The sequence below is a fragment of the Callionymus lyra genome, chromosome 16 (assembly GCF_982586985.1).
Source record: "Callionymus lyra chromosome 16, fCalLyr1.hap1.1, whole genome shotgun sequence".
Taxonomy (NCBI): domain Eukaryota; kingdom Metazoa; phylum Chordata; class Actinopteri; order Syngnathiformes; family Callionymidae; genus Callionymus; species Callionymus lyra.
Genome location: NC_141833.1, coordinates 18022723 through 18049303, shown reverse-complemented (window position 1 = coordinate 18049303; position 26581 = coordinate 18022723). Strand labels below are relative to the sequence as shown.

The 26581-nt window shown below is 42.3% G+C and overlaps 2 protein-coding genes across 8 annotated transcripts; both read left to right on the top strand.

The window, feature by feature from the left end:
• Positions 1 to 4872: 4872 nt before the first annotated feature.
• Positions 4873 to 9222, top strand: LOC148064032 (acyl-coenzyme A thioesterase 5-like). The gene is made up of 4 exons (XM_087810369.1): positions 4873 to 5019; positions 7011 to 7469; positions 7534 to 7718; positions 8593 to 9222. Exons 2-4 carry the CDS (start codon positions 7013 to 7015, stop codon positions 9220 to 9222), a joined length of 1272 nt encoding a protein of 423 aa, XP_087666495.1. The 5' UTR covers positions 4873 to 5019; positions 7011 to 7012.
• Positions 9223 to 9991: 769 nt separating this feature from the next.
• Positions 9992 to 25495, top strand: LOC148064031 (uncharacterized). 7 transcript variants are annotated; one of them, XM_087810460.1, is made up of 40 exons: positions 9992 to 10184; positions 10279 to 10326; positions 11243 to 11320; positions 11421 to 11480; positions 11790 to 11855; positions 12209 to 12271; positions 12324 to 12377; positions 12578 to 12628; positions 12698 to 12763; positions 12840 to 12890; positions 12962 to 13018; positions 13621 to 13689; positions 13750 to 13821; positions 13882 to 13935; positions 14003 to 14062; positions 14142 to 14207; positions 15354 to 15413; positions 15493 to 15558; positions 16311 to 16373; positions 16447 to 16512; positions 16581 to 16622; positions 16699 to 16767; positions 16874 to 16921; positions 17037 to 17102; positions 17173 to 17223; positions 17305 to 17373; positions 17803 to 17853; positions 18242 to 18319; positions 18384 to 18437; positions 18505 to 18552; positions 18617 to 18643; positions 18762 to 18806; positions 19308 to 19361; positions 19422 to 19508; positions 19580 to 19630; positions 20169 to 20210; positions 22625 to 22693; positions 22766 to 22805; positions 22902 to 22953; positions 23660 to 25495. In XM_087810460.1, exons 1-40 carry the CDS (start codon positions 10179 to 10181, stop codon positions 24612 to 24614), a joined length of 3174 nt encoding a protein of 1057 aa, XP_087666586.1. In that variant the 5' UTR covers positions 9992 to 10178; the 3' UTR covers positions 24615 to 25495. The 7 variants fall into 7 exon arrangements, with proteins under 7 accessions (XP_087666586.1, XP_087666582.1, XP_087666581.1 ...); XM_087810456.1 differs by having other exon boundaries at positions 18617 to 18652; XM_087810455.1 differs by having other exon boundaries at positions 18614 to 18652.
• The last annotated feature ends 1086 nt before the right edge of the window (positions 25496 to 26581 follow it).

The window sequence follows — 26581 nt, the reverse complement described above, 5'->3', positions numbered from 1 at the left end:
CGGTCGGCCAACTCGAGTGGGCTAAAGCGTCCACGCCTAGTGGGGGGCAATCCGATGCCCTGAGGGAGAACCAGAGAGGACATCTGAAGTTCTCCTTGCTGGCGAAGAGGTCTGCCACCGGGTGACCGAACCGAGACCATATCTCGTCTCTCCACTGCCTTGGACAGACCCCATTCGTCCTGGATGGCCCCCCTCGAAAGTCTGTCCGCTACTGCGTTCAGCTCGCCCGGTACATGCTGAGCTCTGAGAGAAAGCAGGGCTGGGTTTACGTACGCCACAGCGGTTGAGCTGTCGGATAGCACTAGGACATTGGACCGTGACAGTTGGGGAGAGAAGTGAATCAGGACGTTGTAAATTGCCTTTAGCTCTAGCCAGTTTATGTGACTGTACACTGGTCTACCCTGCTGGCATAGGCCTGACCCGAGGTGCCTCCCCAACCTGTCAGAGAAGCGTCTGTGAACACCTGAGTGTAAAGAAGGACGCAACCCAATGGAACTCTCCGTCTGAGGTTGGCTAAAGAGTCCCAAAACTGGATGTCCTGCAAAACCCGAGCGGGAAGGTGCCCTTTTCGACCCTGTTCCCGCTTGAGGTCTAGCTTGAGACGACCAAACCATCTCTGAAGCTCCCTCATATGCAGCAAGCCCAGCCGAACTACCGTGTGAGCTGCTGCCATGAGCCCCAAGAGGGACATAACAGTGCCTGCTGTCGTCACATGACGCCGAGCTTCCAGCAGTTGTGTTGTCAGTCGGAGAATGGGCTGGATACACACGTCCGGGAGGCGCGCGTATCCCTCCTCCGTGTTCAACAGTACCCCCAGGTAAACTAACTGTTGAACTGGAGTCAGAGCGCTTTTGCTGAGGTTCACCGTGAACCCCAGGGTGGCAATATGGCTCAACACCTTCTGTGTGTGAGTGTAACTTTCTGCCTCTGACCTGGCAGGATCAACCAGTCGTCCAGATAGGTCAAGATCCCCACCCAACTCACTCACTCTTAATGGCTCCAGTGCCGCTTCCACACACTTGGTGAAGGTCCTGGGTGCCAGAAAGTAGCCGAACGGGAGTCAAGTGTATTGAAACACATGATTCTCGAGGGCAAAAAGCAAGTACTTTCGAAGTGAAAGTACGCGTCGGTCAGGCCGATTCCCGAGTTCTCTCCGATTCCCGAGTTCTCTCCAGCACCCCCATGGACCCTCCTACACTCTCCTCTTTTCTCTCACTATATCCTCCCTCACTCCTCTCCTTATCCATCTGTCTACCCCCCCATCCTTCCTCCCAGCCGGTCAAAGCGGCAGGCCGTCAACAATGAGTCAGGTTCCGCTCGAGGTTTCTGCCTTCTAAAAGGAAGTTTTTCCTCGCCATTGCTCACTGTACAGCTCACTGTACAGTGTTTTGTTTCTTGCTCTTTGTTGAATTGCTGGGATCTATTTTTCCTTAATCAACTGTAGTCTTATTTCAACTGTATAGTGTCTTGAGATAACTTTGTTATGATAAGACACTTTAAATAAAATAAAATTGAATTGAATTGATAGATGTCATCCAATCTCCTGGACTTACACCTGTGAGCAGTTTCTTGACCGTCAACATGCGGAACAGGCGGGTAGCTATGAATTTGTTCAAATAGCTGAGGTCCAGTATGGTGCTCCAACCCCCGGTCTTCTTTGGCACAAGGAAGTACCGAGAGTGAAACCCTGTCATCATCTCTGCTATAGGAACCAGCTCTACTGCAGCAGAGTAGAGACCTTGTTTCTTAGACAGGATCATTTTTCCTGCTCTGCCACGCGTGTCCAGAGAATCCCTGAAAAACGCGGGGGTTGACGGGCAAATTGGAGCGCAATGATTACTTCCCTCTCCCATCTGGAATGAAGTAAAACCAGGCGACTCCAAGCCGAATAATGTTCTGTCAAAACCACAGCCCTGACGAACTTTGGGTTGTCCTCCGTCCCGCCCCCGCGACCGTCCCAAAGCGGGCCGTAGACGAAAAGGGCATCACACAAGCCGCTTCTCTATCTCTTGAATCAAAAGAGCATGTATTCGAGCTCAATTCACTAGAACCCCCACTCTCATACATAAAATCCGGCTCTGTGGGAGAAAAGCGCAAGTGCGCGTGAGAACCTCAGATGCGTCTTGCACGTTCCCTTTTCCCCCCGGGAAGTCTCCCACTCCTTAGTGTCACCGGAGCTGAAAAACCAGAGATGTGGAGGAATGTGCTGGAGAATTTACCCGGAGCTGATGTGAGTTCATAACATGTCGCGCACGCGTCGGCACCGCATCATTCACCGCGTCCAGTACATTCTCAAGCTCCGCTGGCAGTCCTGACCTGCTCATCACTCGTGAGATCCAACCGCCACGCACCTCTCCAGATGATCGACCAGAAGGGGCTCCTCTCGCCTGGTCTCAGAACGGCGAGAAAACTCACGCAAAAGCGCCATGTTGCATCAGTTCCATGGCGTTTTCTTTTTTTCCGCCGCCATACGTGACATCCTCCACGGTGCCAGTGCTTGTTGACAGCGCTGTGGGGGAAGGAACAACCTCCAGTCAACATAGACATGTCCGGACTAGTTCCACTTACCTCATCATCTGTCAAGCGCTGTCGGGCAGTAGCGCTGGTCGGCGCGGAAGTAACACAGCTGACTCAGCCGGCCTCGCGGACATCTGCTCGTTTATAAATAAAACACATGGTTGGAGTCTGCCCCTCATTCGTGTGGACAGACTCCGTTATTACAGTATCGGCATGACCCGGACGAAGGGGTTTAAAAACATCCTTCGAACTGTGTTCTGAGAGGAAACTCTCGCTGTCTATGAACGGCGGAGCATGTTAGCTTAGCATTAGCGGCAAAAGTTTATAATAACGCCTGTGAATATGTCACACTCACAGGCGGAAACACATGCACACTACTAACATCTCTCTCAGGTGAACCCGTCGAGTGCGCTGCAGGAGGGCCATGTGGCCTGCAAGAGATACTTACCTGGATCGCTCTCGCATACCTCATGGCCGACTCCATGCAGCGAGCCAGTCGTCCACCTCGTCGTGGTCTGGAAATGTGTATTTTCCTGATTGTGGCATTAATCCTTTCACGATAGAGGGACGACTCAGCTCGACTCATCAGGGCCAAACAACCTTTTTCTTCTCATCACGTTGGAACGTGAGCTTGTCGAGTGCACCGCACAGGACTGCCATGTTGTTTGTTTTTCTTAAACAACATTGCATTAACCTGTCTTGATCATAATCATGATCTCTGAGGCGGCATGGGTCCACAAGCCTCGAACGCTTCCCGTCACTGTCAAAAGCTGTGGGAAGCGCTCGGCAGGCCACACAATCAGTCATCGTGTGATTTTGGCCTAGGCAAATGAAGCAGACATGTGTGTCTCCCCTCTTCAGCGAGTCTTAGCACTTCATGCACACACATTTGTTCACTTCAATATTCATTCGCCATCATCACATTCCACTTTCAGGAGCTTTGTGCTGAGTTTTGAAGGAGGAAGTGCGGCGGGTGTTTCCTGCCTTTATAGGAAGTGGACTGCCCCCTGCTGGGTGGCGAGTTCATTTAGCTTTCTCAGAGGCGGTGCCTCGGGGTAAACCAATAGCGAAGCAGTTAGAGGGCGGAGCACCAATATGAAGTAGAATCTGGAATGTGAAAGAGGTGGAGTCGCTGTGAGTTGTGTTGTGTTGTGTGACTCTGTTGTGTGTGTTTCGAGGTTCGACTCCAGAAGTTCCGACTCAACCCGAACGCGTTCAAAGTCAAACGCGACCGAAACTCGCAATTACAACAGTCAAAGTCTGTGGCAGGGATCGAGTAGAAATGTCTGGTTTATCTTTTTTATTGTTTGAAGCACAAAAGTAGAAACTGATGCCACCACATTGCGAGCCAGGGCCGGATCAACACGCTCTGCGGCCGCAGGGGCAGAAACTTTTTGAAAGAACACCAACCAAATACTGAGTTCTAGTTCAATAACCGAGACGGATTTGTTTGACACCTGTTGAATATTTATTAGAAATAATATATGTAACGACTCTAGATCAGTGGATCTCAAACTCACAGTTTGCGGCACCGTTCCACTTCACAGCAGTATGTGCCAATGAAAATATTAACCTCTGTTAACATTGAGTTCTTCCAATACATATTTGTCTTCCAGTCTGACCTTCCAACACTAAGGAAATGGTGGACCCTGTTTCTGAGGGAGAACTTTGGGGACTTCCATGAAAGACAAGTCCTACAACATTGAATTACTGTGTGAAGAACCCATGTCTAACCAATTCATTGCAGTACAGAAAACCATGATGACAGAGAGATAAGTTTTTTATTTCATAGTTTGGGTTAGGTGGTTTGTTTGTTCCTTTTTGTTGTTTGGATGTTTTATGTAAATACATTTTAAGAACAGTGCCACTGTGTCTTTCAATAATGTTATTAATATGTATGTGTCGTTAACATCTAAATGAATCTTCACAGCAATGCAAAAATGAATACATCAGATGAGAACCACTGTTGAAAGTGTCTCATATTTAGGCATTATATTGGTTTTATTCAGATACAAAGAAGGACACTGACAAGATATTGTATACAGTGTTCCAGTGTCTGTTTGGTAAACTGTTCAGGATTTTATACCAATAAACACTAATTTATGTTTGATTTTGAGACAATATGCAAAAACTTGTATCTTAAAACATTGAGGGATTCTCTATAATGGTAAAAATAAAACAGGTATTTCAAAATGGCACTTTAAAAAAAAAATCACTCGTCTGAAACAACTTCCTGTCTGGATTAACGTTCCGTCTGATATTACTGGCTGCAGATGGACCCTCCTCCATGTCACACGGGATTAAAACTCAAGACGTTCTACGCAGTTGTCACAACTTCTCCAGGTAATACTTATCCCGTGCGAGTCGGACATAAGACAGAATAGACAAGCAAGTGTTTACAACTCATCAACCAAGATTTGACTTTAAGCTCGGAGAGTGAGAATAGTTGGAACGACATTGAAAACCCAGCGACCATCTGGAACAGAAAATCAACCGATTCAAGTAAGAGAGATGATCGGGAACTATTTTTCCTGTTGGCCAACAATTGCTCACTCAAATGAGCTGTTGTTGTTTTTTTTTACAAATGGATGTTAGAATAACGATTATTAAAACTTCTAATAAACTGCTTTGCCTTACATTGCTATGACATGAGCATTTACAAGATTATACCAAGTACTGTCTTAATTTAAGGTTTATTTGGACCCCACATACTTCTGAGAAGACTGAGGGATGAGAAACACCCTGAGTTATCTATCATAATCTCAGGTTCTATGAATTGGTGCGAAGCCCTCTAACTGCTTCGCTATTGGTTTATCCTCGAGGCCCTGCCTCGTCTCTGAGAAAGCTTAATGAACTCGCCACCCAGCAGGGGGCAGTCCACTTCCTATAAAGGCGAGAAACACCCGCCGCACTTCCTCCAACTGAAAACTCAGCGAGAAGGGCTGCTGGGCGACGAAGTTAGAGGGCTTCGCACCAATTCGTAGAACCTGAGATTAGGATAGATCACTCAGGGGTTCTACTTCATATTGGTGCTCCTCCCTCTAACAGCTTCACTATTGGTTTAAACCCAAGGCGAAGCCCGACGGGATAAAGCTGGACGCCGCTCCTGGAGCAGCATCGCTAGGGCCCCCCCCGGCCCAGGATCCAAGTCTACTGAAGCCGTGGGCCTCGATGGGGACACGGCAGCACTCAAAACCGTATGAGCTACTGATCCCGCCGTCACGTCAAGGAGATGGGCCTTAGCAAAGGTTGACGTGGACGCCCAAGAAGCAGCTGAGCAGATGTCCTCTGCTACCAAACCCCGCAAAAGAGCCACTGAGACTGCCACACCACGGGTGGAATGTGCCCTCAGTCCGCTAGGAGCAGATCCACCCGCTGCTTGGTAGGCCTGGATAATGGCCGATCTCACCCAATGAGAAAACCTCTGGGAGGAGATCGGCTCACCCCGTGGGCATCTACCGTGGCAGATGAAGACTCCAAAGGAAAGACACTCAGGGCTAGTGGAGAGAGCAAAAAGCTCACTCGCTCTCTTAAGTGAGTTGTAAGGAGTGATACCTTGAAAGACAAGATATTCAGTGGGACTTGGTCAAGAGGCTCGAAAGCCCTCGTACGCCTCCCATCTCCGTCGGACCTCCACGGGAAGCGCATGGCAGGCCCCACAATCAGCAATCGCGTGATCAGGGCCAGGGCAGAGAAAACAGAAAACATGTGTGTGTCCCCTCCCCAGGGGGGTGTCACACGTCAGGCACATCGCTCTGTCTACATTGATGTTCATGCTTACGTCTGCCATGATCCTTCAGGAGCTTTATCGATGAGTTGTAAAGGAGGAAGTGTGGCGGGTGTTTCCCGGATTTATAGGAAGTGGACTGCCCCCTGCTGGGTGGCGAGTTCATTAAGCTTTCACAGAGACGAGGCGGTGCCTCGGGGTAAACCAATAGCAAAGCTGTTAGAGGGCGGAGCACCAATATGAAGTAGAACTGGGTGTTGTATTTGACAAAGACCTGTCTCTAGTTCAACACTGCAGAAAACTGACCAGAAACTGTTTCCTTCAACTGAGAAAAATCTCTAAACTTAGGAAAATGTTGTCAGAACATGATCTGGAGCTTGTAATCCATGCGTTTGTGTCTTCTAGTCCGGACTATTGTAACAGTTTGTTTTCATATCAAGAAGGAGCTTCAGAACTCTGCAGTGAGAATTCTGAGCCTCTCTAGTAGAATAACTCACATTTCTCCGATTTTTAAATCTCTTCACTGGCTGCCAGTTTCTTTCAGGATCAACTTTAAAATTCTTGTTCTTACGTTCAGATTTATTCATTGTCAGACCTTCCATCAGTAGATTCTGATCCAGAACACTCCTGTGTTTGTCTCGGTGTTATCTTGACCTTTTAAGTATATATATTTTTAGTTTTCTTTTGATTGTTTAAGCGCTTTGTGACCCTGATCTGGAAAAGTGCTCTATAAATATAAATTACTTACTTACTTACATACTTCCAGGAATGTCCTCTCGAGTCCAACTGCGGCTGATCCCGAGTGCCAGGTCCCTCTTTGACGACCTGATCCAGGTGAGAGTGTCCGGTTTGAGGTCCAGGCAGGAGGTCACCATTAGGGCCCGTTTAACGGACGACAAAGGAGTGGACTTCAGCTCCGGGGCCAAATACAGAGCCGACGGCCACGGGGACATCAACGTTGTCCGAGACGAATCTCTGGGCGGAAGCTACAAGGGCGTCGAACCCATGGGTCTCCTGTGGTCCATGCAGCCGGGCACCCCGCACAGAAACTTTATAAAAAGCAACGTGACACTTCCACAGGTGGTCAGGTTTTCTGTTCACGACGAAGATGAGAAAAGAGGGACTCTGGCCGAGACCATCCACGAACGGGTCGTGATGGCCCCCGGTTTCAGCCGGATCACTGTGACACTGGAGAACATTCAAGCAGTCCTCTTCATACCACCAGGTTTGGTCATTTTATACTCGTGTTAGATCTTCTTAACAAAAAAGGTCTTGTTTGTGTCCATCAGGTGAAGGTCCTTTCCCGGGTGTGTTGGATATCTCCACCTTCATGTACGAGAGACGAGCTTGTCTTCTGGCCAACAAAGGTTACGTGGTTCTGATTGTGGCGGTATTCAAGAAAAAGGGCAACGTGGGAGATATCCATTTGGACTTCTTCGAAGAAGCTGTCAAGTTCCTGCGGCAACATCCAAAGGTGACGCAATTGTTAAACATTTATGGACGTAGAGTTTCGTGCGGGTTACGATTAAACATGTGCTGTGTCTCAAATCGCATACTTCTCTAAGTGCACTGCTTTACAGTACACTGTTACACAGTGCACTAACTTGCACAGTGTTTCAACAGGGTAGTACTGTCTCAAATCAAACACTCTCGCTACATACTTACAGGAAATTACTCGACAGCTTCTTCTTCTACTACTTTTAAACGCTTATTGCAACAAGCCGTTGGAACCATATCGCCGACACTTGACAGCACTTTTCGCCAATCGAAACAAGTTATTAAGTTGTTTTTCATTCTGTTAATACTATTGTTGTGTTGTTTTGTGGTAAAATGAGGATTTTCTCCAGACATTTAAGCGAATATCTGCTCCGAAGACACGTCATCAGTGGCTTATCTTACTGTCAACTAAGATGGCGGCCGTTAAGGGTGGAAAGTGTCCATCGATCCACTCAATTTTCTGACTGTTTGAGTGCACCAATTGAGTGTGCATTGCGCACTACATTTTCGCACACTGCTCATCGGGACGCACTTGTGCACTTAAAATATATATATATATATATATATATATATATATGACGTAACTTCTGTTTACAACGTCAATGTCACTAAGATGGAGCCGTTTAGAGTAGAAAGTGTCCATCGATCCATACTCAGTTTTGTAGGTGTTTTAGTGACAATTTAGTGTGTATGGAGCACTACATTTCACATACTAAGAATTGAGACACACTTATTCACTAAAAATACCAAGTTTAAGTACGCAAGTATGTGATTTGAGACACAGCTATGGTCGTTGTTGATCAAGAAGACTTCAAGGGTCTTTGTTTCATCTCCGATGGTTTCGTTGGCAGGTTAGCGGTGATGGCATCGGTGTTATCGGCCGATCCAAAGGCTCGGACATCGCCCTCTCCCTGGCTGCCTTTGTGCAAGGCATTGACGCAGTGGTGTGGATCAATGGCTGCAACGCCAACTCTGCTTTTCCACTTTACTACAGGAAGAAAAGGATCCTCTCTCCACTGGAGGTTGACTATAGCAAGATGATATTAACCCCATCGGGGGCACTTTTGGTGAAAAACTGTCTGAATAATCCTCAAGACGAGCGCAACGAGGGCAGTCTGATCCCCATCGAACGAGCCAAGGGCCGGTTCCTCTTTGCGGCCGGAGAGGACGACCTGAACTGGGACAGCAAGAGTTTCATGGATCAGATGGTGGACAGACTGAAACGCAATGGAAGGGATAACTTCGAAAGCATGTCCTACCCGTCATCGGGACATCATCTGGAGCCGCCGTACGGACCCTTCTGCGCCTCGAGCCCGCATGGGGTCGTGAATCTCCCGGTCCTGTGGGGCGGTGAGCCCAGTGTCCACGTAGCCGCGGAGGTTCACTTGTGGACGAAGATCCAGGAATTCTTTAGAGAACATCTGAGTCACGGTGGCGCCGCTAACACCATGAAGACCCCACTGATCAAGACGAGGTTGTGAAAGAAAAAACGTCTGAATCATGTCTCGAAATCATTCAATAAAGGTTAACAAATATGAAAACCAAACGCTCCTGACTTATTTTTCAAATGTTAAAGTCTTCCTCTCCAAGATGCAGTAAGTCCCTCATCATGACCACGTTTTGAACTTATTACTTTAAAAAGGTCGTCTGAAATCTGGGCGAACGAGAGGTTACGAGAGTTCATTATGACGTCATAATGGCTTCCCTCCTCCTCCAGCCAGCTGTAATAACACCCCACTTTGTTTACACAGCAAGTCCCTTGGAGGTGGAGACCTTCGGGATTGATGACACGCGGTGACAAACCTCGGTGCATGACCAATCACAGCAGAGTGGGTGTGGTTATGGAAGCGATTTCAGTGGGCGGGGCTTGAGATCATTTTCTAATGCAAATATTTCAATGAAAATAGAGTTTTTGTACAAGCAGACACACACTGAAATAACTATTAAAGACACACTTAAATCAACACATTAGTTGAACTTTATTAACTTTACTTTTTTAATATTAACGTCGTAAGACCCGTTCCTACAATAATAAAAAATATTTTTAGAATAATATTGCAGCATTAGAAGTCACACGTAAATGTATTAAATTGAAATCAAAACCAAAGGGAATTATATTTCAAAACAAAAAACTATCTAAAAGTATGCAGCGTAAAAATCCGAGCCACACTTGAACACAGCACAGCAGCTCCCGTGGGACACAGACCACGCCCCCACGAGGAGTCATCAGCACAGGTGAGTTCAGGAACCGGCTGGGCGTGGGAGTGTTCGGTGTTGTTTATCAGAGGCGTCAAGAACACACCCCCGGGAGTCTCTCGGGTGTTTGAGTCAAGCAGGGAGGATCCAGTTCACCTCACAGACACCAGAACCAACGCAAAAAAAAAGGACGTAAATCGACTCGTTTTTGTACCGAACCCTGAGTCTGGGTCTGTAGAGGATGATGGTGAGTTCACTGGCAGGAGGAGAGTTTGAAACCCGCACTTTTACGCTACTTTATAGTGTTTTAAACGGATTGTTTTGACCTTTTTTTCGGACAGGACCGGTATGATAATCTGGATCTGGAATGTGAAGGAGGTGGAGTCGCTGTGAGTTGTGTTGTGTTGTGTTGTGTTGTGTGTCTCTGTTGTGTATGTTTCGAGGTTCGACTCCAGAAATTCCGACTCGACCTGAACGCGTTCAATGTCAAACGCGACCGAAACTCGCCTCGAGTTTTAAACTCGCAACAACAACAACAACAACAGTCAGAGTCTGTGGCAGAGATCGAGTAGAAACGTCTGCTTTATCTTTTTATTGTTTTGAACAAAAGTAGAAACTGATGCCGCCACATTGCGAGCCAGAGCCGGATCAACACGCTCTGCGGCCGCGGGGGCAGAGACTTTTTAAAGCCCACCAACCAAATACTGACTTCTAGTTTCAATAACCGACACAGATTTGTTTGATACCAGTTGGGTATTTATTTAAAAATAATATATTTAACCACTCTAGATCAGGGGTCTCAAACTTGCACTTTGTTGCTTAATGTTTTATGGATTTTTTTGCGTGTTTTAGTGTGAATTTTAGTCCAATTTTATTTGAAATATCTCTCCCATCTTAACTATATAATCGTAGCTTTATGAATTATAATCTCAAGACATTTTTATTCCTGCAGGCTTTTCCCTGATTCTTTGAGACTCCTGTGTTGTTTTCGGTGTTATCTTAACCTTTTTAAGTTTATATTTTATTGTGTATTGTTATTAGTTGTTGATTATTTAAGCGCTTTGTGACCCTGGTCTGGAAAAGCGCTCTACAAATATAAGTTACTTACTTACGTGATTAACTTATTATTTAACCTTCTGACGTTGAGCAAAAATGTAGTGCTCTGCCCCACTTAAAAACTTGAAAACTTAAAGGGGATTATCATGTCATGGGTCGCGAAAGGCCCGCCGGACGCTCTTGATTGATATTAACCCCTAACTAAAGAAGTGTAGTTCTCATGCTTTTCTATATCTCCCTTCGATTCAGCAAAAAGCCGCCCTGTTTGGCGGGATGTTCAAAAGATCCTCCAGATCTGCGGAACCGTCTGCTCAGGTGAACCACAAGGTGTTTCTGTCTCGTACGATCATGTGTTTGTTTGCAAGTGTTTTAAATGTAACTGCAACATGTAAATGCCTTGTAAACCAACACCGTTCCTTCTCTGCAGGAGGATCTGTCCGTCAGCCGTGAACTTTCAAAGAGCAACGACAGCCTCGGTGACACAAAAGTAAGTCTTTTTTTTTCTGCATCTTTTCAGTCACTGATGTAAAAATTTAACTTTTATTTATTTAACCAACACTTTTATTAGTCAAATGTGTTTTTTTTCCTCTATTGGAAATAAAAAATGGTATTCTTGATATTATATTATTTCAAAAATGACCCACGACAACACAAGCAAACGGGAAACATTAAAAAGTAATTTATTGATTTTTATTTTAATTAAGTATTTAATTATTCCGTACATATGAAGTAATATTTAAAAAAAAAAAGAAGTAATATTTGGTTTTAGAGTTGGTTGTAACGTCTCTTGTTTCAGGACGTCGGTGGTGTGTTCCATGGTATGTTCAGGAAGTCAGGAAAAACAAAAGAGGAGTCGCAGCAGGTTAGTACAACACGTGACAATCTTGACGTTTAAAAATAAATAATAAAAATACTCATTAAAGAATGATTATGTGAAATAAATTGTAAAGAATAACTGTGGAATTATTTGTATTTATATCACAAAAAAAAACACAATATAAACAAAAAACGATAAATATTAAATTAGAATAATTAATAATATTTGGTTAATTATTCTATAATTTGTAGAAATAATGTATGTATTTATTTAAGAATGTAAAATAAAATTTAGAAAAAATAAGAATTATATTACAATAAAAAGCAGTTAAAATGATGATGTATCAGATATAAAATTAGTTTATTATGAAAAAAAACACTTTGTATTTGTGTTTTCAGGACAATTTATCAGTCGCCAGTGAACTTTCCAAAAGCAGCGACAGCCTGAGCGACAACACGAAGGTGAGCGTGAAACACAGACTCGTACTTCAGAGTTAAATTGTTTCCGTTTCAGGACAAAGGTGGAGTTTTTAAAGGAATGTTCAAGAAGAAATCTGGCAGAGAAGAGGTTTGTTGTCGAAGCTTCTTTCCTGCTACATACGTTTCCTTCTTGAAATCTGAGATCATTCTTCAAAAAATACAGTTTTCCTCATCAGGAAATTAAACATTTTCATGTTCTGCTGCTGCTCTCTTCATCTTATATACACTTGTTTACACACATGTGTCTGAAAATATTTGTTTAAGTTAAATGTCCATGTATTTTTTTAGGAGCTGAGTAGTAGCAAAGAAAACGTGTCAAACAACAATCACTCGTCTAAGGTGCGTTCAGGGTCACAAATTCAATGACGGAAAGTTTGAATAACTGAAACTTGTGCTTTTCAATCGTAGGATAAATCCGAGGTCGTAGAGGTCAAACCGAAGCCAAAACCCCGACATGCCCGAAAACACTCGCAGGTGATTCTTGACTCACCTTATTCTTTTTTTTTTTAAAGTCCTTGAATGATCGATGGATTTATTTTTTTTCTCCCAGGATTTTCTGGATCTTGCCAAGAGTGACGGCAACATGTCTGAAAGCAACAAGGTGGAGGAAGAAATCATTCGTACGTCGTCATAAAAAAAGATTCGGCGAATAAATTCAATCTTCTTTTCTAGGAGTCGGGAGGAATGTTCGGAATGTTCAAAAGATCTCCCAAACGGGCCGAGTCTCAGGTATTTTTCCTTCATGTTTTGGTTACTCTGAGAGGAGCTTATTGACTTTATAAACTTCTGTGCGTGCCCTTGAGCAAGACATGGACCTGCTGTGACATTTCACTCGTGAACGTCTCGATGTCATGGCTCCCGGTGGAATAAACACCCTTTAATACAAACATTACTGTGGAAGGACGGCTGCGGGAAAAAAGAAAAACCTTTTTATATTTGAAATATTCCTATTAATTATTATAATTTTTTTTTTAATGAAATCTAATTTTTATATTTATTTGAATTTTATTTATAATTATTAGAATTTTTTTAATATAAATATTACCGTATTTTTAAGACTGTAAGGTGCATTTAAAGCATTTAATTTTCTAACAAAACAACATGTAGTGCAGAAAATATGGTAAGTTGATTTATGTTTTAATATAGATTTATTTATTTTTAATTCAAATTTACGTTAAAAAAATTGCTTTTTTGTGTAAATGCTTACAAACCCCCCGCCCCAAAAAATGACTATAATAATTTGAATATTGATATCCATATAACACGTTTACACACATTCTTCAAAAATATTTATTGTATTTCTGGGCTTAATATATAAACGTGTTTTTCAGGAAGACTTGTCTGCACCTGGAGAAACAACAAGCAGCACCGACAACCTGGCTGTCAATCAAAACACTAAGGTGATTAAATAGAAGTCTTAATATTAAGGCACTTTTTAAATAATAATTTATTTCCCGCAGGAGTCGGGAGGAGTGTTTGGCGGGATTTTCAAGAAATCCCCGAAACCCTACGGCTCTCGAACGCAGTCTCAGGTGAGAGTGAGCTTTTTAAATAGTGATGTCGTTGAAACTTGAGTCGTTCCATCTGTGCAGGAGGATTTATCTGCAGCTGAAGAACGCTCCAACAGTCACGACAATCCAGCCAAGGTTGGTGTCGACACGTCCGTTTGATGTTGAGGAAAAACCACCTTTTTTCAACTTTCTTTCTGTTCAGGAGTCGAGTGGGATGTTCAGTGGAATGTTCAAGAAACCTTTCGCACGAACCAAATCAACGGTTTGTTGTCTTTCATCTTTTCAAATATTCAAAGTTTCTCTCTTGTTTTAATGTTAAATCTGTTCATACGGTCGATCAGGAGGATTTATTGGAGTCTGGCGAGCGCTCGGGAAGCAAAGACGATCTGTCGGAAGGAAACACGAAGGTGAGAAACTTTTAAAGAAACTTTTCTTCTTTTAAACATTTTTATGAATGCCTTTAAAATTACCTTTTCAATGTTGTAACTTGTACGTGTCAAACTCCATTGCACAAGGGCCCAAAATGGGTCTGTGTAAGGGTCGACGATGGGGTCGATGTAAGGGTCTTTTGATGGGGTCGATGATAGGGTCTATATAAGGGTCTATGATGGAGTTGATGTAAGGGTCTATGATAGGGTTGATGTAAGGGTTGATGATGGGGTCTTTAAATGGGGTCTATGATGGGGTCTATGATGGGGTCGATGATAGGGTCTATATAAGGGTCAATGATGGAGTTGATGTAAGGGTCTATGATGGGGTTGATGTAAGGGTTGATGATGGGGTCTTTTAATGGGGTCTATGATGGGGTCTACGATGGGGTCTACGATGGGGTCTATGATGGGGTCTATGATGGGGTCTATGATGGGGTCTATGATAGGGTCGATGATGGGGTCTTTAAATGGGGTCTTTAAATGGGGTCTATGATGGGGTCTATGATGGGGTCTATGATGGGGTCTATGATGGGGTCTATGATAGGGTCGATGATGGGGTCGATGATAGGGTCTATATAAGGGTCTATGATGGGGTTGATGTAAGGGTTGATGATGGGGTCTTTTAATGGGGTCTATGATGGGGTCTATGATAGGGTCGATGTAAGGGTTGATGATGGGGTCGATGTAAGGGTTGATGATGGGGTCTTTTAATGGGGTCGATGTAAGGGTCCATGGTGGGGTCCATGGTGGGGTCAATGTAAGGGTCTTTTGATGGGGTCGATGATGGGGTCTATTATAGGGTCGATGATGGGGTCTATGATGGGGTCTATAATGTGGTCTATGATGGGGTCTATAATGTGGTCTATGATGGGATCTATGATGGGGTCTTTGATAGGGTCTATGTAAGGATCTATGATAGGGTCTATGATGGGGTCTATTATAGGGTCTATTATAGGGTCTATGATAGGGTCGATGTAAGGGTCTATGATGGGGTCTATAATGTGGTCTATGATGGGGTCTATAATGTGGTCTATGATGGGGTCTATGATAGGGTCTATGATGGGGTCTATGTTAGGGTCGATGTAAGAGGAAAGTACATTTTTCAACTTTCTTTCTGTTCAGGAGTCGAGTGGGATGTTCAGTGGAATGTTCAAGAAACCTTTCGCACGAACCAAATCAACGGTTTGTTGTCTTTCATCTTTTTAAATATTCAAAGTTTCTCTCGTTTTAATTTGTTAAATCTGTTCATACGGTCGATCAGGAGGATTTATTGGAATCTGGCGAGCGCTCGGGAAGCAAAGACGATCTGTCGGAAGGAAGCACGAAGGTGAGAACACAAATACTATAACTAAATATTTATTTAAGATATTTGTATAGATTTTGAGTAAATACACAGGTCTTCCATAGTATAATTCCTGTGAATATTGTTTGATATTTCTAACTAATAATCAGTGTATGTATCACACCTGGAAAAAGTGCAGTCTGGGGGCCACACACGGTCCCCCTGACTCCTTCTATGCGGCCACATGAACTTATCATAATAAAACTGGCCATTTAGAAACGTTTAAAATCACTTTCCATAAATACTATTACTAGGTCAACCCTACTTGGATCTTTTCTCGTAGCTTTTATACGATATTTTAAAATAAAATGTATATAAAATGAAATATCAAGCAATTTATGTTTTTTATTGTCTGTCATAATGTCATTTCTTTGTCAGGCCTTTTTTTTTAAACATATATTTTCCTAAAGATCTTTGTTTGAAAATCTTTATTCTCCTTTGGTTTTGCCTTTTATTTTTCCTTCTTATGGGTTTTTGTTTTTATATAATATATTTTTGAATAAAATGTATATTCAATAATTATAAATTAAACGGATTCATTACAATAAAGAAAGAAAGAAATTAAATAAAATAAAATTATTATTATTATTATTTATTTATTGATCTTGAAATTTTCCCATCATATAAAATTCCTTCTTTCGACTTCGACGGCCCCTTAGAACAGCCACGGTTGTTTATAAAGTGGCCCCCGAGGAAATACGATTGTTCACTTCTAGTATACATTTGTTTCCCCACAGGAGAAGGGAGGACTCTTCAGTGGTGTGTTCAAGAAACCCAAACTGCAAGGAGCTAAATCACAGGTGAGTAAACCACATTAAACTGTAAAAAAAAAATGTTTTTGATATTTAAACTATACACGTCGTGCATCAACAGGATAGTTTGTCGCTGGACGTTGAACTCTCGGCGAGCAGCGACAGTTTGTCAGAGAAACCTGTGAAGGTAAGAAACAACATTAACGACTCTTTATACGAAATAAGTCGAGGATTAAAATGCGTCTGACTTGTCAGGGCGGAGCCACCAAAAAACCCAAGAATCCATTTTCCTCTCAGGTGAGTTAATCCGACATGCGTTTGGATTTACATTAGATATGCATGAAGGAAGTAAAAAAATTAAATGTTTAATCAGCCGAAAGACAAACAGGAGGACGTGGAGGACGAACGCCTCTCCACCGGAGAAAAGCCTCGAGCTAAACAGGTGTGTCACTCTTGTTTATTTAGGGTGATTAAGTGAGGAAAACACTCCGTCATTGTGGCGAACGAGCAAAAACCAAAAAAGCTAAATCACATATTGTCTTTTTTAGAACGGTTTCAGTGCCATGATGAAGAACACGTTCAACCCCGACAGACAAGTACGTTACATTTTTGAAACCTCATCAAACTCAGAATGTTCCTAATGTTTAGATGTTTCAAACTAATGACTTTGTCTTTCGTTTAATTGTTAAAAATGTATATTTTTCTCTGCAGGAGAAGACGGCAGACAGTGACGATGATCTTTCCGACAACAAGGAGAACCAAAGCGCACACAAACCGGTTAGATTTTTTTCCTTTTATGTTATAATTATATGATAATTTAAGTGTTAATTTTGGTTTAATTTTCCAGAGCAAACTGTCTGATGCCTTCACAAAGTTGAACCCGTTTCGAGCTGCAAAGGTAATTAAAAAAAATGTAACCATAAAATAAATAAATAATTGTGATGAAAAGATTAGAAAATAAGTCATTTCTTTCGAGCAGGACAAACAGTCGGAGTCGGAAGACGAGGATTCGTCCAAAAACACCGAGAGGTCATCAGGCAATAAAAAGGTTAGTTTTAAAAATCGAAATCTTTACTAAAAAAATAATTCAAAGTAAGATTTAATAAATTCTGAGCCTCTTTTTCGAAATTATCAACGATGTTTACATAAATCGTCTTGTAGCATAGCTGTGCTAGCTGTTAGCTTCGCTAGCCGTTAGCTTTGCTAGCAACTGTTTACTCTTAACATCTAGGTATTGCGAATTAAATGCATTGTTGATATGATGTTTGTTTAATAATTGTGTCTAGTTTGGGTGTATAATATCGAGATCACAATGTATTATTAGCAATTCTGAGAAAGCTTTAAAGTCTGTTGCCATGCTACCGTTTTAGCATTGTTAGCATTGTAGCTAGCTACTGGTTGCTAGACAGCATGTGTATACTAAATTGTTTTTTATGAAACAAAAAGGTTTATATGTGTAATTCTCTTTGTTCTACAGGAAGCAGAGGAGAGACAAAATGCCAAACAACCAGGAAAGAAGTCAAAAATGGTTTGTGCTTTTTAATAATAATCATTTTTAAAGGTGAATTTTTGTCATAACTGTAATGTTATTAATAGAAGGAAAACAGTATGTTCTCTACCATCAAAATTTACAATTCTGTTTATACTATATTGCACTATTGTTAACTTATTTATATTTATACTTTTTTTTTGTATACATTCACTCTAAGCTGTGTTTTTTTTTATCGGTTGCCAAGCAATGAAATTTCGTTGCCAGTTTCACTGCAGTGTTGTTTCTGTGCAATGACAATAAAAGAAAGTCTAAAGTCTATCCTCATATATTTTCCTACCCAAATTTACATGGAGCTTCGTCACATCCCTTTCCAACTAATTTCCCTCAAACTAGGCGTGACTGTTTGTCTGCGTGTCTTTGTCAGGTCAACAACAACGCGCTCCAAAACGAGAAGAAGGACAGAAGTGAAACTCCACCACTTCCACTCAGGCCAGCTGGAGAGGTTAGTGAGACATGGATGTCGGCGTCCTGTGAGCGAGAGAGAAGTAACTGACATGGACTTGCAGGAGAAGAGAGGAGGGATGTCGACGTGGTTCCACAAGGACTCCGAGGAGCAACAGGTACGGTCCGACATGTTTTGCCTTTCATCTGCTCGAGAACGTTTTCTGAATGCGTCTCACGCTGCAGGACGACGACATGGCTGCTCCCGTGGTTCCTGCTCGACCCACCGAGGAGGTAAGAAATGTAAAAAAACAATCCGAGTTTTTGGTGATACTACAAACTTTTGTCATTTTAGCAGCTGAGCAGATTGACCAAATCTAAAAAGGTATATCAGGTGCAGTTGATGTTTGAAGTTTTATTTGGATATGAAACCAACTATTTCTTCTACCTACATGTGATTCTGAACCACAAGATAACAACGTTTTTAAAAAATGTTCCAACAGAACCAGTCTGATGACGAAACCCTCAAAGGAGACGGCGATGAAACTGTAAGTTTATATGATTAATTTGTCTCTAATTTTTTTACTGGAACGATTTTGTGAGTTGCAAAAATACTGTTTTGTGTAAATATATATTGTTCCTACTTCCTGGTTTCCTGTGTATTATCACATGCAAAACCAGAAGAAAAAACATGTGTGGCCTGAAGGCTTTTAAATATGTGTTTCAAGTTTTAGGTTCCTGATAACTTTACGGTTTGAAATCGTAGATAATCTGTGTGTTTTTTTTAAATAACAAGAATGTTTTTTTATAATGGTTGGAGCAGGCCAATGCCTGGACAGCTTTGTCTCTCAGGGAACTTAAAAACGTTCATTAAACTACACAGAAAATACTAATTATTTAACTTCCCCTCTGATGTCGTGCCGTTGTTGATAACCCGGCTTTAGATTTCTTCTCTTCATATTTCAAGTCTTGGATAAGATTGAATGAGGGCAGATAAGAAATGAAGTTCTTCCAGTTTTCAGTCTTTCAACGGCGTCTCTTTTTTACAGACCAGAAAGAAACCCAAGCATCGCAATCCCTTCGCGTCACGAGGGGCCGCAAAGGTAGACGAGTTGAAGTTTGAAGTTGTGGGTCACGGCTCAGACCACTTGTGTGTTGATCAGGCTCAGTCTGACGACGAGGGGCTCGGCGACGACGACCCGGAAACGTCAAGGAAAGAAGAGGATAAGAAGGTCAAGGCTAAAGCGGAGGTTTTTAATCTATCTAGTGTTTATTTTGTGTGATTTTGTTAAGTGTGTGACAGAGTGTGACGACTCTGTAGGTCAAAGCCAAGAAGCCGAAGAGATTCAACCCCTTCATGCCTCAAGTCAAGGTACGGTCGGAGTGAAGCTCCGGAAATTTTTGTCCTTTTTCAGAAAACAAAAATCTTAACATCGAGGAGATTCTTCGACCCACGAGGTAATAGAAGTGAACAAAGTGACGACACAATAATTGAACCTTAATATGGTGTCAACGTCCATAGTGAAGAAACTGCAGGAAAGATCCTGGAAGAGAAAAGAGGAAATCATTAAAGAAAAAGATATATAATGACTATAAATCAATTCAGTTACCAAAGACAGGAGGACATTTCTTTAATGAAAACTGATGAAAAAACTCAATTATTAATTCTATTCTGTCGCCAACTATCGCTAGAAACATTTCAAGTTCTACTTCATTTGGTGCTCGCCCTCTAACCGCTTCGCTATTGGTTTAAACCCAAAGTGAACCCGCCGGGCTTCACCAATTTGTACAACCTGAGATTATAACCTTAATTCAGGGGTTATAATAAATATAAGATTACGATGCTTTTCTTATTTAACGTCACACCATGTCATCGTTAATACACTTTTTTTTCTTTCTCGTGGATTCAGGCCAAGGTGGTACAGATGAAGGATGGTGACAACGTTCCAGAGGTAAAAACACACATTCATTCTCTCCAACTCTGATCGTGTCCCTTTAAAGAGAGCATGTATTTCTAAGTATTTATGTACAAGGCCGTGATTTTGTGATCCAATGTGCCTACAAAACTGATGATGATGATAATAATATTTGCTTAAGTTGCTTGTCGTTGAGTTAGAGCTTTACCCTTGATTTAGTAAACTGTGCTGCGTATTTTTATATTTTACAAATACCTGCTAACAAAGCCCGTGGTTAATACCTTTGAGCTGATATGACCTTGTGATCAAATACCAGTGTCATGTGACTGATATTTGACCAAGTAACACGTGAGACTTCTCATGAGGTTTACTGTCTGGATTTAGGTGATTTAAAAACAATGAGAACATTGATTATATGTCAGGATAATAATGGCATATTTTTTTGTCAAGATTTGACGAGTTATAAAAATAATGAAATCGTACAAAAAAAAGAAAAGAGATCAAATTGGCAGAAATATATACTTGGACAATAAAACGGGGAGTATTATAAATAAAAGTTAATAAAGCTTTTCGCTGCCAGACCATGGTTATTTGGATAAGGGTTTGTTCTGTGTTGTTAATTTCACCGTCAGTCAAATAAAACGTCACTGGCGACATTTCCACGGCAACATTCAAACACTGACTCATGTAGAACGTTAATGACATAAACATGTCAAATCTAAAGTCCTTTCTTAAAATTTTGGATGCAAATTACTGACCACTGCGGGATTGTTTGATTATGTTTTTCTAGATCATTGTGTGTTTCCTGTTATCTCAAATCAGATCCTTGGCTCAGTGCTGGTATTCCCAGACTGGGATGCGTTCACTTCCTGCTCCTCCTCCTCTGGCCAGGATCCTCTCAAGCGACTCGCTGTCCCTGTTTTTTTTTACTTGTGACCTGAATTCTTGACACAAGACCCAGGCGGCCGTGTTTGTGCACGTCTAGAACGCCAGATGAGATCAGAGCAGTGACGCGTCCAAACTGGTTTCACCGCTTCCCTTTTTTTTCAACATGTGCCCTGAGTTTACTTCTGCAAAAAAACATAAAAATCCTGATTCACTGCACTTTTACTGCCACTTCCACCTTCACAACAATGCATTTTCAATTGACTTAACATGTACCAACCAAATGAGGTTTTTTTAAAAGTGCTTCTTAGAGTGGAGTTTCTACCCAGAATTCACTGATGAGTCAGCAGAATTTCACGAGTATTTCTGCATTGAATGACGTGACAAAACCCTCCTCGGTCGTCAGTTTCGACTCCAAGTTTGACATCTTGTCAAGACTCAAGACCTGCCGTGAGACAGGCGGTGCTTTCCAGAGTCTCACGTTCACCCTGGAATAACTAAACGTGTGTGTGTGTGTGTGTGTGACGGTGACTCAACAAAAGTTGTTTGAAGTAAAAACAAATGAAGTAAAGCTCAACCAAAGAAAACAAAGTACAACCAAGAAACGTAGTAAATTAGTAATATTCTAAATGTGTAGTATAACCACCTTTTTATGATTAAAAAAAAAAGATGAGAAAAAATCAGTCAGTTATTTTATTATTAAAGAACAATAACTTTGGCGTCCAATGTAACCACATTAAGGGTTAATATCCTTGGGCTGTCTTAACCGAGGCCGGACAAAAATGTATATTTATATCTTTATTATTGCTGTGTTTGACACTGGACGATCAAATTATAATCATGATTTTTTTGCTGTGTTTGGAAGTTTAATTGTGGACATCAATGATCTATAGCCGTGTCTTCAAATCGCATACTTGCGTACTTAAACTTAGTATTTTTAGTGCATAAGTGCGTCTCGGTTCTTAATATGTGAAATGTAGTGCCCCATACACACTAAATTGTCATTAAAACGCACACAAAACTGAGTATCGATCGATGGACGGATTATTATCATGATTTTTTGCTGTGTTTGGAAGTTTCTGTTTAATTGTGGACATCAATGATCTATAGCTGTGTCTTCAAATCACATACTTGCGTACTTAAACTTAGTATTTTTATTGCATAAGTGCGTCTCAGTTCTTAATATGTAAATGTAGTGCTCCATACACACTAAATTGTCATTAAAACGCACACAAAACTGAGTATGGATCGATGGACACTTTCTACACTAAACGGCTCCATCTTAATGACGTTGACGTTGTAAACGGAAGTTACTTTATATATATATATATATTACAGGTGCATTTCGGTGCTGATACCAGCATAAATATCTCTTGAATATTTAGTTTCTCATATTTCTTGATCCAAACCAAACGTGCTGCCAGCAGGTGGCGATAGTGTTCCTACAGCTGGTTGAAATCATCGTTAAATAGTAGTAGAAGAAGAAGCTGTCGCGTCATTTCATGTTAGCGCGTAGCGCCAGTGTTAGTGTTCGTCAACATGACCAACTGTTTCTGTCCACCCAGCCCGACAGGACTCTGTTCGACCAGCTGGAGGATTTCCGTCTCGACCCGGCTGAACCCGAAGATGACGAGGTTTGTTTCTGGACCTAATCTTAATGGTAAAGATTAAAACTAAAAAGTAACTTTTTGTTGAAATGATTTCAGGATGAGGTCAATCTCATGGAGTGGTGGAACACCGTGGAGCGTGAGTCAAAACACCTTATTCAATATGTTCTTAAGAATAGAAACCATGTGACCAATAGACCTGGATTTTAACTTTTTTATTTATTTCCGTCCTCAGCCTGGGAGGATGTGCCTCAGAATGAAGACATGACGGAGAAGGAAGAAGTCAAGTAAGAAATATCAGATCAAAGAGAGATTTGTCTGGATTGATTGAGGTCAGAGTATTTAGAAATGTTCCTTTTGTGATATTAAACCATCTGGCAGTTATTAATTTCTGGTTTACAGAAGACGCATAATGTATCTTAGGTATATTTAAGGATGATTATTTATTATGAATGAAGAAAAATCGTTCAAATCATTCCAAATGATATTGGGCCCTATTTGACATTTAATTAACTAACCCATTCATGTTAGTTTCATAGAACACCATAACCCTTGTTGTCTCTGGGTCAAGGTGACCCAAAAGCCTGAAAACAAATGTGTTTATGGTATCCCTTGTGTTGTATCTGGGTCAAGGTGACCCAAAGGCCTGAAAGAAATATGTTCATGGCATCCCTTGTTATCTCAGGGTCAACAAAGTGACCCAAAGGTCTGAAAACAAATGTGTTTGAGGTATCCCTTGTGTCATCTCAAGTTGTCCACAAACACTTTATTAATTAGTTTTCATGGCTTTCAGGTCACCTTGACCCAGATACAACACAAGGAATACCATAAACACATTTTTTCAGGCCATCGGGTCACTTGTACCAAGATACAACACAAGGGATGCCATAAACACATTTTTTAGGCCTGCGGGTCACCTTGACCCTGAGTCAACACAAGGGATACCACAAACAAGATATGAAAAAAAACATTGATCTTGTGTCCTCTCCACAGGGCGTTCGCTGTGACGGCAGACAAGGTTCAAAAAGGTATCCGGGTCTTCAACAAGCTGTTCTCCGAGCGAGCCGAGAGCCTGTGGATGCACGTCATCGACCTCAACAGCCTCGCAGACGGCCTGGACAAGTTCAACAAGAAGACCAAGATCGCCCAGATCACCGGCGGCTCCACCAGCGCCATCGGCGGGGTGGCCACCATCGCCGGCCTGGCCCTGGCTCCCGTCACCATGGGAACGTCGCTGATCGTGACGGCGGTGGGACTGGGCGTGGCGGCGGCCGGCGGCCTGACCTCGGCGAGCGCCGGCATCTCCAACCAGGTCAACAACTCCATGGATCGGAAGAAGGTGGAGAAGATCGTGGAGGACTACCAGGAGAAGATGGTGGACCTCAACAAGTGCCTGAAGTTCGTCAAGCAGGGGATCGAAAACCTGCGGCGGTTCGACCTGATCCGGATGAAAAAGGACGCCTACAACCGCGACTTCCCCGTCCTCAACAGCAACTTCTACGAGGACGGCGCCATGGCGGGCAAGGCCATCCTCATCAACGCCAACGAGATCATGCGCGTGGTGCAGATCGCCAACGTGGCGGGCAGCACGGCCGCCCGGGCGGTCCAGATCGCCAGCATGGCGACCGGCGTCCTCACGGGCCTCTTCGTGGGCATGGACATCTACTTCGTGGCCAAGGACTCCAGGGAGCTCAAGAAAGGGGCCAAATCGGAGTTCGCCGCCAAGATCCGAGACGTGGCGCAGCAGCTGCACGACGGCCTGGTGGAGCTGAACGCCATCAGGGAGGAGCTGCAGGAGACCACGTCCGTGGAGGAGAAGAACGAGGAGAAGATCGACGAGAAGAAGGAGGTGAAGAAGTTCGAGTACGACGACAGTTCCTCGGAGGACGAGATCGACCGCATCAAGAAGGCCATCAAGAAGGACATCGAGAACCGGGAGTATGTTTAGAGCGAGAGACGCCTGATGATGATGTTCTTCACAGTCGTGCCATTCGTGATTAAGTCTAGCTCATGTGATCAATCCTAGAGAATCTTCTCAGCAAAGTGCCTTCAGCTCAGAGTTTTCCCATCCTGGGACAAAAACAAGGGTCTCAGGAGATTGTTTTTTTACTCTTCGTTTCTTGGACCAACAACTTAAGGAGACATTAGTCAGATCTTCAGAAAGTACAGCTCAAAAACATCAGCTGCTCGTGTCCATTATCGTTCTAAAAGTTGCCCCAGAGTCCCAGAGAAGGTTGTAGGATCTCATGGAATCAAGAGCCATCTGTGCTTTTCAGCATCTCGTCTTTGACCTTTGGCGAGCATCCATTTTTTATTTTTTCCAAGAGAGGACGTGAGGGACAGTTGAAGGAGATGTAAAGAGAAAAATGAAGACTAGAATGAAATATGGATTCACAGAATTCCTGGTTCTGGTAGCAAGAGTCTCGCCCCAATGACCGTCTTCTACCTATTTTTTAACATTGAATGACTCCATTTTAGTGGATTTTTATCAAATATTTTTTAAGAGAAACACATTTTTAATACCTCGTGTTGAGCTACCGCCGGGAACATTGTTCCTCCATCATATTGTTTTAATGTAAACTGTAGGTCAACGCCATGTAAACACACCTCATCGGTTCAACGTCTCTATGTAAAGTTTTCTTTGTTCATATCCGGTCGTTGCTGCTTTTACTTGACACTGGAGAACTTTTATTTATGAAGGTATTTATTTTCACAGGGTGTGTGTGTAGGTTGTTTTTGGGTGATACCTTTTTTTGGGGTACAGGGATCTGACTTCTTGCTACAACTCTCTTTTTAATGCTATTTATTATTAATAAAATGTAAAATTTTCCCCGTCTATTGTCCAGTCTCATCACTGTCTATTAAATTAACAATATTTCTACACATCCGTGTTGTGTTGAGCAACTATTTAGTTCACTTTCTGGTCTACAGAAGACGCACAATGTATTTTAGGTATATTTAAGGATGATTATTTATTATGAACGAAGAATTCTTGTTTTTTATGGCCATTCCAAATGATATTGGGCCCTATTTGACATTTAATTAACTAAACCATTCATGTTAGTTTAACATCCATAACCCTTGTTATCTCTGGGTCAAGGTGACCCGAAGGCCAAAAATACAATTGTGTTTGAGGTATCCCATGTGTCATGTCAAGTTGTACAAAAACACTTTATTAATTTGTTTTCATGGCCTTCGGGTCGACTTGACCCATAGACGACACAAGGGATACCATGAACCCAATTACTTTCAGGACTTTGGGTCACATTGACCCTGAGACAACACAAGGGATACTATAAACACAATTGTTTTCAGGCTTTCGGGTCACCTTGACCCAGATGCAAGACAAGGGATACCATAAACGCATTAGTTTTCAGGTCTTCGGGTCACCTTGACCCAGAGACAACACAAAGGATACTATAACACATTTGTTTTCAAGCTTTCGGGTCACATTGACCCTGAGACAACACAAGGGATACCACAACAGCATTTGTTTTGAGGCCTTCGGGTCAACTTGTCCCTTAGACAACACAAGGGATACCATGAACACATTTGTCATCAGGCCTTCGGGTCACCTTGACCCTGAGACAACACAAGGGATACCATGAACCCAATTACTTTCAGGACTTTGGGTCACATTGACCCCGATACAACACACAGGATACCATAAACACAATATAAATAAAACTCTTGTGTCCTCTCGACGGCAGACAAGGTTCAAAGGTATCCAGGTCTTCAACAAGGTCTTCAACAAGGTCTTCAACAAGGTCTTCAACAAGGTCTTTTCAGTCTAAGACATTCCTGGATGACGAGGCCTTGTGGTGGAAGTACAGGTTTGCAAACAGCCTTAAGGTTAATAATAAAAGTTGCAACAGCGACGTATCATGAGTCTATTTTTGTCTATTTTTTCTTCTT

Excerpts from the sequence above, each read along its gene's own strand:
- LOC148064032 (XM_087810369.1), top strand. The coding sequence starts at position 7,013 with ATGTCCTCTCGAGTCCAACTGCGGCTGATCCCGAGTGCCAGGTCCCTC. Across the intron at positions 7,470-7,533 it reads AGTCCTCTTCATACCACCAG|GTGAAGGTCCTTTCCCGGGT; the intron begins GTTTGGTCATTT and ends TGTGTCCATCAG. Across the intron at positions 7,719-8,592 it reads TCCTGCGGCAACATCCAAAG|GTTAGCGGTGATGGCATCGG; the intron begins GTGACGCAATTG and ends TTTCGTTGGCAG.
- LOC148064031 (XM_087810455.1), top strand. Across the intron at positions 11,481-11,789 it reads ACAGCCTCGGTGACACAAAA|GACGTCGGTGGTGTGTTCCA; the intron begins GTAAGTCTTTTT and ends CTCTTGTTTCAG. Across the intron at positions 11,856-12,208 it reads CAAAAGAGGAGTCGCAGCAG|GACAATTTATCAGTCGCCAG; the intron begins GTTAGTACAACA and ends TTGTGTTTTCAG.